The sequence below is a fragment of the Aplysia californica genome, unplaced genomic scaffold (assembly GCF_000002075.1).
Source record: "Aplysia californica isolate F4 #8 unplaced genomic scaffold, AplCal3.0 scaffold00272, whole genome shotgun sequence".
In the NCBI taxonomy this organism is placed as follows: Eukaryota; Metazoa; Mollusca; class Gastropoda; order Aplysiida; family Aplysiidae; genus Aplysia; species Aplysia californica.
In genome coordinates, this window is record NW_004797542.1 from 213,359 (window position 1) to 224,934 (window position 11,576).

General features: G+C 39.4%; 1 protein-coding gene across 1 annotated transcript in view; it reads right to left on the reverse strand.

Moving 5' to 3' along the window:
• Positions 1 to 7,636: 7,636 nt before the first annotated feature.
• LOC100533363 (type N4 regulatory subunit of protein kinase A) overlaps positions 7,637 to 11,576 on the reverse strand; it is a gene marked incomplete at its 5' end in the record, with an annotated part of 35,728 nt that continues 31,788 nt past the window's right edge. Inside the window, 2 exon segments of the mRNA NM_001204653.1 lie at positions 7,637 to 7,873; positions 8,432 to 8,513. Of these exon segments, the coding sequence (NP_001191582.1) occupies positions 7,701 to 7,873; positions 8,432 to 8,513 (255 nt within the window).

The following is an 11,576-nucleotide window of genomic DNA, read 5'->3' on the forward strand; positions in this document are numbered from 1 at the left end:
CTGAACACATTAGAGGCATTGTGTGTCAGGCTGCACAACTAGGGCACATGTCTGAGCCACTGACCATTAAGTATAATGGAGGAATCAGCTTCATTCATATGATATAATTTTTAATTTAATTTTTTAGGGGTGGGGGGGGGGGGTAAGTGTTTTATGACGCTCACAACTGCACAAGGTCATATGAACGCGCAGGACACATTAGGAGAAGAAAGAGTCAGGAGCTCAGAGGAGGGGGTTGAAAGTAAGGACGAAAGAAGACAACAAAACATAGTAGTAGTGCTCGAAAGGAGATGATAGAAGAAAATTTTCGGTTTTCTGACCCGAGACATATTTAAGAAAGGCGAACATCATACCTCTAGACCATGAGAACCACCGCAGACCAGAGGTAACATTTTAGTTTTAGTAACAGTTTTACAGCACTTTCAACACAAATGCATCAAAGATTAGATGTTTTTCTAGAGAGCATTATACAAACAAAAGGAGGGAAGATAAGGATAATTCAGTCCATACCGGCTTTAAGCACGGTCATCGGGAGAAAGCTTAAGCTTGCTTAAAGCCAAAGCGTGCTTAAGTGCGAAGTAGACAAAATCCAGAGATTTTCATGTAGAAAATACCCCGTGCTATTTCCCTTTGTTTGTAAGTAGGCCTATAGCGGTCCCGCAAAAGTGTGCACTGTTATTTTTACCCACCATGGTAGTTTTTGTTCACTTGTTTGTTTTTGTTTTGTGGTCGAATGGGAAATGAAAACTTAATTTAGACGGCCAGTCACGATACAGCACACTAGGCCTACTGTAACACACTGCCCGTGCGTACCACTGCCTGCTGTGCCACTCATACCACCGCCTTCATCCCACCTCGCGCGTGATACACAATCAGGATTAATGGATAGCGAGGGTCAAAGGTGAAATCGCAGCCAGCCTACCTTTCTCGTCTCCCCGACTCTCTTTGTATTTTTTTTTTTGGTCGTGTGTAGCTTTGCCCTAGGCCTAGGCTAGATCCTATGTCCGCGCGCACGGCTGTGTGCATCTCTCTGCCTTCCTCTCCGCCCGTGTGAGTGTGTGTGTCCATCACTCGCGTTCTTTGTGTTTCTCTTGACACACTCCACCGCTGCAGTGTAAACTGTGTTCGAACTTCGATGGGTCATCGTGAAAATATTGACTGTCTTGTAAATGAAGCGTGCTTGAAGCCGAAGTTACCGTGCTTAAAGGCGTGTAGTTCACATTGCAAAATATTCGGTAAGAGCCGTTTAGCGTGCTTGAGTCCGAAACGTGCTTAAGGCCAGCATGCTTAAAGCCGGCACGGACTGTAGCTGTTTGATAGGAAAGGAGATAGAGTCCAGAGCAACATGAAAATTATTAAAAACTTTATAAAACAAACAAACACTGACATGCTCTTAAATAGTGTAAACACTGATTAACAGACATGACAAAATAGAAAGAGAGACAAAAGGACTATACATCATGATACTTTATTATCATTGACAGTGTACACAGCGTCAGTAAAGTTCTCTTGCTCACTACTACTTGGCACAATATACAAACAGAGATCATAAAAACGACTTATCATCCACAGGTCTGGTGTGTAGCCCAGAGTCACTAGAGCTGAGCAGATCACCACAAAAAACATTTTCTTGTTAAGATTTCAGAATACAGCATAACCCTAGCCAGATGCTATATTCTTGATGCGAGTCACAGGCTAACTGCATGACTGCATTTAAGAGAACAATACAAATGGCTTGAGAATTACATTGACATCATTATCAGTGTCTTTCCAGGATCACTTTCCACAAGTCCCTTACAGTACTTCAAAGCTATGAAGATCCATTTCGCACCAAAGGAACTGTTACATTGTTTCAGTTAAATTTAAAGTGTAATTTTGTTTCTTTCGAGCTTGTGGTTTGTATCCTCCAATTCAGTTTTTACCAAATGGGAGGTTGGGCAGTGGTGAAAATATACTGCAGGGTACATCTGACCTTTGACCTCCTCAGCACCGGACTCTGAGGTCAAACACGACAGTTTCTCCAGCCTGGCAATTGCTTCAGGTTAAGGTTATAAAGTCATGGGTTAGTAGCATGCAGTAAACAACAAACAGTTGGGCAAAGCTGGGTCAACTCAGGGAGAGGTGGCTAACATACCAAAGACTCCATAAATCTGAGGCTGTCACATTCAGTCTTACTGACAACTGGGAGAGAGTTTTATTAATCTTTGCATAGTCGTGGGGATAATGATTACTAAACAAAGCTTGGTTATCATTGTGTTTTCTCCTTATAAATTTTTAGCAAGGCTGCTGTTTTGTTTAAATGCCACACTAGTACTCTCCTATTTCACAGAGCAATACTTGCAGGCTAACTGTTCAGACTAAATACTAGAATGAAATTACACTGAATTGTTTACCCTGTCAAATTTGAAAATCCCAGAAAAGACAGTCTCAGACCACAGAGCCTTTGTTGATACTATAAGTATAAGATACACAGGGGGCCTATATGTCATGCTGCTGGTAGATGACAGATGCTGGCACTATCTCAGACCCGCCTACTCGGCAGACACAAGCCCGAAATGAGGGGAAATTTTATTCCACTGTCAAAGCAATCACTGACTAGGAGCAATTCCACCTTAACACTAAACACTTGCTCCAAAAAAGAGAAAAAATAATTGCTTGTAGTTAATAGTCAAATTATTTAGAACAAAAGCTATCAGCCCTAGAAAATACCTTTTCAAATCAGACAGCGACAAAAATTATCACTATAAATACCAAGACCATGCTATGAGTTACAGTAAAAACCTTGAGGTATGAGCAGCAGACAGCTATTGTTACAAAAACTTTTTACTGACAATTACAACAACAATTTACTGAGAGACGAAACTGACATCATCAGACAAGACGCACAAAGCAACTACCAACAACATATGGTTAATTCCGATGATGAAAAAAACCCACCTGAATGATGAGACACCACTATGTAGAGATGATAAATATAATGTATAAATGTAAATATAATGTAGGTATAGCTTTTGTACAGTCATTGACAGCGCTGTTAGCAACTCCATTATACTAAGTGTTTTTGGGGGAGAGAATTCAAAGTTAGAGAATATTTAATGCAAACGTACTTTTTTTCTCCACAAATAGACTCGGCCTTTCAGAAGTTCTTTCATTCTCTCTAGACACATATTAAAAAATGTGTACAAATACGCCCTGCACAAATTGCTCAGACACACGCAAGCCAATGTTCAACTTCAGGGTATAAGTGGCTGGCATTGCTACTATGAACTGTGCTGCTTGTCAAATACATCAACAATCAATTGTTAGAGCGGCCATGTGACGCGCGAAACAAGGGAATAGAAAATAAACAACTTCACCATGCCTGTACAGCGTTTCACAAGAGTCCCATCACAGAGAATACTAAACAATAGTCATCACAGATTTAGTCTAGGCAAGCCCTCGGTGAAAACCGAAATACCGGTAGATGCCAGATGTGAGTCCTCTAAAAGCAAAGATCTCACAAATCATATTTCTGCTTGAGCAAACCCAGAGAAAAAAAGCTGATATTTCATTGAAATTCCTACCTTCTCCAGCTCAAATGATGCTTCAGGTTACTGCATCAAACCACAAGTTAATTACTCCACAAGTTGTCGTTTTAGACAAAACAAACAAAAAGTTGTATTTTCAGTTCTAAAATTCCTTCAAATTTCAGAGAAAGAGAAGCACATTGACGGCAGTAAGCATGTAAAGCTCAGACCACAAGACAGAAAAAGCAGAGGGAAATTGTAGAAATAGGATCAATTTGGGGCACCTCAAAGCTACCCATAATTTCCCTTTTCCTTCCCAGTTTGAGAGTAATTTAAGCTTGGAGTACAGTAGAAAATCAACTTGTCAAGGAACTAAAACGATTACAAACTTTATTGCTTCAATATCATTTAAAATTCAAGAAATAGAAAAAGAGCAAAAACAATAATTCAGACTAAGAAATTTAAGATTTGAGTCTTGAGTACTTTTGAGTATGGAGATATGCGAAACAAAGTAAACTTTCAAGCTTCACATGGCGTATGATGCAAATACCTGATCACACTATTTCATACCTCAGTGTCATCTGTAATAAATCAATTTAAATAATTTTGAAAGCGCCATTTATTTTCAGTCTCACAATACACCCACAGGTATAGTTATCTTTCACTTTTCTCCCTCCTCCTCCCCCCCTTCCTTCCTCTCCTCCTTCCCCTCCTCCCTCCTCCTCCTCCTCCCTCCCTTTCACACACACACACACACACACACACACACACACACACACACACACACACCCCCCCCCCCCCCCCCCCACACAACTCTCTCTCAGTCAACACATAGGATTCAGTTACCTCTGGCTAACAACCTCGGGGGAACATGACATGACTAAGGGACACTTCAACCACCACAGTCTGGACTTCTTTAGTTCGAAATAGTTGCATGTTCTACTTCATACAAGAAACATGAAATGAAAAGACAACAGATCCCACCAGGCACCAACACACCTGCACAGTCACAGAACCAGAACGGGTGCCCAAGTGGCATGACACAGTCAGTTGTCGTACATGTATTCAATCAGACTGGCAAATCTGCACAAGACAATCACAAAATGAAAGAGGTATGACAGTATTACAAAACACTGCAATATTTGGTGACATTAGTATGGTACACATAAATTCCCAGCACGAAAACGCTCCAGACAAAGACCACATGTATATACTGAGAAGATCGCTCTATTGCTGACCTACACATGGATCAATGAAGTAGGATGATTGATGAAAACAAAGGCAACAAAAAGGCCATGTTCATGGATGCAAGTCAAAATTCTAACAAAACAGGCCAAACAGCAATTAGGGACCGCTTTTAGTGTAAGCTACCCAACTGCTATCAGAAATGCTAAACGTGATGTGGTGCACAAGACTACATAATAAGTATGGAACATTTATGATTGTCGTGTGTCACTGGTGAGTGTTAAGACGGGCACACCTCCACAGGAAGTATAAACTCGCTGTGTGGCTCGAATACAAAATACCAGCTAAGAAAAATAGTTTGTGTAAAAAAAGTTTTCAGCCAAAAATGAGTCATGCATATAAGGTTCTTTGTCAAGCCATACACATTGTGTCCGCTTTGATGTAGAAATAGTGTTCACAGTGAACAACCTATTCAAACAAAAGTCAGTCTGTAACCACACTTCTAATGACAAAGAAAAAATTCACTTATCAGAATACTAGGTACGTACTTGCAAACAAAGTTACAATTTTGGCATTCAAATTCATTTAAAAAACAATTTCTTACAATTATTTTGAACTTGAGCCAAATTTTGAAGCATAACAACTCACAGTTCTTTGTTTCAGACAAAACAAGACATTTGATTCTAGACATAAAATTTTATTAGCCCTGTCTCTGTACAAACTCTCAACTCTCATTTCTAGCCACGACAATCATTTACGTTCTCATTTTCTTTTGATAGCATTATTTCAGCATTTGTTCTCAGTGCACCCACATCATTAAAACAATAAAATCTAAAGGAACAAATAAAAATATTCCCAGAAGTCACCAGGACATACATGATACGAGTGTGTATGCTACACTTATATACTCCTCTTTCTTTCAAGAAAAATGTAGTAAATGTTCTTACCAATACTTCCTACCATAAAAATATAGAAAACATTAAGCAAGAAATATGATTATGTGATGTCTTCCTCAACAAACTCCGAACGAAAATTAATTTCTTTTTTTTTCTAAGACCAGGTAAACGATAAAATACTTAACACATTCAAATTCACTTCTTTTGTTACATAAGTGAGCACCAGTTGATTTGTGTAATTTTATCCTCCTTTTCAAATACTTTCACTGGCTTTTCATTTCTGTTCTAGTTCTAGACAGCTGTACAGCAAAAACAAAGTCCTGTACCCCATCCTTCACCCCACCCTTCCCTTTTTTTCCTTCCATTACCCATATATATATAATGGATTCAGCACCACTTTTTTCTTCTCACTCCAAAATTTTCATTTATTCAATCCACACCACAGGAAATGAAGGTGCCTGCATTCTCACAGAATTCACCAAATCTTGAATGGACGCAGAAATTTACTCCAGAAGAAAAACAAAACCATCACCATCAGTCACCTGAAAAATAAAACTATCTAGAAATCATGGTAGGCAGAACCCCATTCTCCAGTTCATATTTCAGAAAATGCAAAGTTTCAAACTGACTAGAGATGAACACAGGGTACAGAAATGACACAAGAAATCATATGAAAGATTGACCAAATTTAGCAAAGTAATAACACCATGCAAGTACTTTTCACTCCTTGTTCTCAATCATTTCATGAACCAGGCAGAACTGTCAATCGGTGAATAAGTAATGTAACAGACAGAAACAAAACAGACAAAAAAGACATACACAAAAGGTCATTAAAAGAAATAACTGAAATTGTGAAATCTGTCGGTATGAAAGTACTTGTATGCAAGTGTAGAGTTAACAGTTATGAGAAACAAAGGGAAATGACATAAGTAAATAACTATAGTAACAAATATCCCAGCACTAACCGTTGGCATTTGACTCCTAAGAATAAATGAATAATCCACTGCGAAGGGCATCACTCCACCATAGGGTTCTTCCCATCACATAGACATTACTCATCCCTTTGAAATTTTCATCATTCTACTTTTTTTCCTCCGACCCTCCTCGGTTTTCAGCAATTTAAAAAATAAAAAAACTAAAAACAAGTCCATATAAAAACTATTCTCATACAATAAGGAAATCGAAAATTTTCGGCATGGTAAACAACTGTCTAAAAAAAAAAGATTAGTAAAACTCTGCTAAAGGTCGTGAACATTTTCATCTGGGATAAATTAGTATTTACGGCTCTATTCGTAAGATGAAAATAGTTCATACACGAATACACTGTGCTACTCTTGATCTCAATACAGATCTTGTGACCTTATGCAATGATTGATTGAGCCTCATAACAACAGGCAGCCTAATGACATGAGCTGCAGAAAGAAAAAAAGTTTATGTTGAGTTCCTCGAAATATCTTTAACACAACACCTTCCTCCATATATAGTTCTTCCCTCTTAAACAGACAAAATCCAAAGAGCATCAATCCTCTGATTCATTCGGATTTCCAATTTCAAATCTATCACTGCAGAGTGCAAACTCAGAGAGCCTTGTTTGTTAATCTCACACTCAGTATAAGTAAGTAAATCACTTGAACAAGCTGAAGAAAAAGTGAAATATATAGAAGGGGAAATCTCTTCAGCATTATTTTCAAGCAAAAACATTACTAGTAGTGACCGAAATAATTTAATAACCAAATAGGAACATGGCTATTGCAAGGGACTTCAAAGTGACGGATGCTTTTCTCTAGTTTCTACAGATGCACACATGTCAGATGATTCAAATTAACGAAAATAAAGAAAGTAGCGTTGCCTCAATAAAGGAAAAGTAAATCAGTCAAAGTTTGAATGGTAACATTTTCAAAACGTCAACGTTATTGCTACTCTGACCAATATTTACTTCACCTTTATCATCAGCATTAGTTGTCATACAAATTTCACTATATCTGGTTTCATAAATCCTAAATTTGATGAAACTGAGCAACTGAGCACAGGAGAGAATGGGGAGTAAAGTAACACCCCTCACACACCCTTTCTCTAACGACAAGTCGCCCAGCTCCGCCGCCAGGGGGGTCCCCTACACCGACAGGGATACAAAGCTATTATACTGAGAGATATTGCGCTTGAGGATGTCGGAACACGGTCCCAGCACACGCTCGAAGCGTGCACGGTCCAACTTGACACACTTGAGGGGTCCACGGGCCACAACAGTTGCCGCACGCGGCCGGTCCAGCAGTAAGGCAATCTCCCCTGGTGACAAACAGAGAACAGACAATTAGACAAACAGAACAGACAATTAGACAAACAACAAACAGAAAATCAGACAAACAAAAAACAGACAATTAGATGAACAGAAAACAGACAATTAGACAATTAGACAAACAACCAACAGACAATTAGACAAACAACAAACAGACAATTAGATAAACCAGACAATTAGATAAACAACACACAATTAGACAAACAAACAACAGACAATTTATTCTGAAACCAAGTTTGTTTATTTGTTTGAGTAAAGAGAAGCACATTGACACAGTAATAGTCATTTAGTGCTGGGAAAAAGTAAGACAGACAGAAACAACAGAGGGTAAGTAAAGAAGAACCTACCAGAAGAGCCCTCCAACTACCCACCTGAAACTAAGTAGAAAAATAAAACCCCACCTACTCAGAGCATAAGCAACAATGATAACTATGACGCCAAGAATAACATTAAAAAATGCAAGCAAAAACATCGACAAACAATCAGAAAAAACCCCAAATGACAACAACAAAGATGACGACAACAACAACAACAACACCACACCATACCAAAATAATCCGAGGGTCCCAGACGGCCAACCTCCACTGGCTCCTCGTTCTCAGACCGCCGCTGTAGAACTGCAGCTGAGCCCTGGGGACAAACAAAGACAAAACTTGATGTCAGTTCACCAAATTCTCAGAACTTTTGTTCGTTTGAGTAAAGATTAGTTTTAGTAAGTGTTTTATGGCACTTGCAACACAATAAAGTCATATAAGTGCCAAAGATTAGAGGTGTTAAAAGTGGGTAACACACAAAATAGAAGGAGGGGAGATAGAGACGATAGATGTTTGATAGGAAAGAAGGAGCAAATCACACCAGAGCACCCGCCAACCACCCACTCACATTTCAGGGAAATGAATTTGTTTGTTTGAATAAAGAGAAGCACATTGGCACTATAATGGTCATTTAGTGCTGAGAAAAAGTAATGACACAAAGGCAGAAACAACAGAGGGAAAATAAAGAAGTAAGAGCTAATGGTGGTGCCCTCCATCCAAACGCAAAAATGTTTTAAAATTTACTTTTATTAATGGAGGTGATTCATGTCCCCACCAAAATGAATTTGACCATGTTGGAGGCCAGCTTCTACCCTACCTGTCAAAACCAACCCAGACTGATAGAAGGGATACAATGTCCCTGCAAAGAGACGGACTCACTCAAAAAAAAAAACCTTTCCTCATCCGGGAATTGAACTCAGCTTCGGTGTGCTACAGAGTTGCGCCCAACCGCTACACAATAGATACCAGTTCATCACTATTAACCCTATTCGTACGCCCTGGGGTGATTTTGTACCCCCGGGGTTGCATTCTTCACATTTTAGAATACTTCTAGTACGAAAATCTCTTTGAAACTTTCAGTATTTCTCAAAAAATCACTTTGACAGACTGCCATACAAAGCATGCCGATCACATTAACGAGTCAATTACAAATCAATTATTGTAACCACAGCCCCTAAAAGTTTTAATTTTTTGAGAAAATCGAAAAAGCACTAGCATAGCTTGTCTGGGTTTTTTTGGTGCAAACGCTGATAATGAACAAGTTGTCAAGGGATAATTTCACGTTGGCATTCAAAAACTTAAAAACCCTTAGTCTGTTCAGACTTATTCTACTCATTTTGTGGATACGGGACCTAGTTTAATGTGTTAGGACATATTTTTCCGTCTCGTGAAGAACAAATCGAAAAATCGATATCTCAGCACCAACGCGACCTCTCCTACGTGCATAGAAAGCTGTGTCATCTATTCTGACCGCATGCCCTTCATTTGACACTGCCCATGGTGAGCACGCTTCGCACCGAACTTTTTTATAGAGAGCAAAAAGCGGAGGCCATGACAGTTTAGTTTTAGTAAGAGTTTTACTTTTTATAAGGGCCGAAGATTAGAGGTGTTACAAGAGAGTAACAAACACAAAAATGAAAGGAGGAGAGATAAGGAGGATAGATGTTTGATAGGAAAGAAGAAGCAAACCAAACCGGATCCCCCGCCAACCACCCACGACTGACAGAGCGCGGGCTAGGATATTAGATTTTTAAACGTACAAGTCTATTATTATGCTAATTCACTCGACCGTCTATAAACAAAATTACGTTCTGGCCATGTCAATCAATGAATGTCTAGATGTGAATAAAGAAAAGCACATACAGATATCGACGGTCACTTACAGAAGAGGGGAAATACAGACAGAACAACAGCGGAAAAGAAAAGAAGGAAAGATCCTCCGACCATCCGCACGTTTATAATAGCTCCTACAAATCTTACTACAATGACTTGGCACGAGAAAATGTGCGTGCTTCCGAATCGTTTTACTTATTAATTAGTTTTAATAACCGTTTTACAGCACTTGCAACAATAAAATAAGGTCACATAAATGCCGAAGAATTGAGGTGTTACAAGAGAGTAACAAACACAACAAGAGAGAGATTTTTCTTTTAGTCAGCGTTTTACGGCACTTGCAACATAATTAGATCATGTGAGTGCCAATGGTTAGACGTGTTACAAGAGAGTAAAAAAAAGGAGGAAATACATGTAAAAAAAATAGATGTTTGCTAGGAAAGAAGTAGAAACCACACCACAGCACCCGCCAACCAAGCTTCTCCAACATGTGTGTGATCCATGCCAATGACGGCGGTAGCTTTCCCTTGTCTGACCCTGTTGTTATTATACAGTTCAAGTAATTGCTGTGTTTGCTTGTTTGTTTTGTCTCGTGCTACAAAATAAATTAATAAATCGTCGGTTTTAAGACTCTTTTAAATGCAGAATAAGTTCTTACGCCCCCATCGACACCAGAGTTTAGATCATTTAAAGGGCGGGCTCCGACCCAGCCTATGAGGGCCAACCCAGGCTGATATAATGGATGCATCCCAAAAGAAAAAAACCGCAATACTCAATTTTTTAAAAATGTCCTCCCAACTCGGGAATCGAACTGGGGTCTCCTGTGTGCGATAGCCAAGCGCCTAACGCTACACCACAGACGCCGGTATAATAGCCTATACACATCGAAAACAATAATAACTTACGCAACATGACAAAGGAAAACGAAGACGCCAACTTAACTCTGGTCAGCTCAAGTCTTTACGACACGTCCAAAGGTCAAGCCGAAACTATAAAGTCCCATCTAATGGGGGATCAGATATTAATTATTAAAGCGTATCGAACAATCGGAGGGAAACAATTTTCTCGGTTGACTTCAGACGTTTCACTTCATCGCTAGAGTTTGTGTCACCGAGGGACAAATTGCTCACGGTTATTTCCTTTACGACTTGGACTTGGGGATTTATCTGTTTGTTTGAGTAAAGACAAGCACACGAACACAATAACGGTAATCTAATACCGAAAGAAAAGGAAGGACAGACAGAAACAAAAGAGTAGGACCTACCAGTGGCACCCTCCACCACCCGGGACTTGGAGGTAAAGGAGAAAAAGGGGCCGGTCAAGACGAAGCAGGATCTGCTGGTAACACCCTCCAACCACCGACTCCGTCGAGCGTTAGCAGACAGAAGATTACTTCATGGAAGTAACAGCCAAAGCCGTTTTTATTTACCTGCTCGTTTTACGCGCCAGTTTCTGTGTGTACATAGGTAAGTTCTCCGTATGGTCTAACTTCATATATTATAACTATTCTTAGGGATCTTTATCCGTTCTTTTTTTTTTGGGGGGG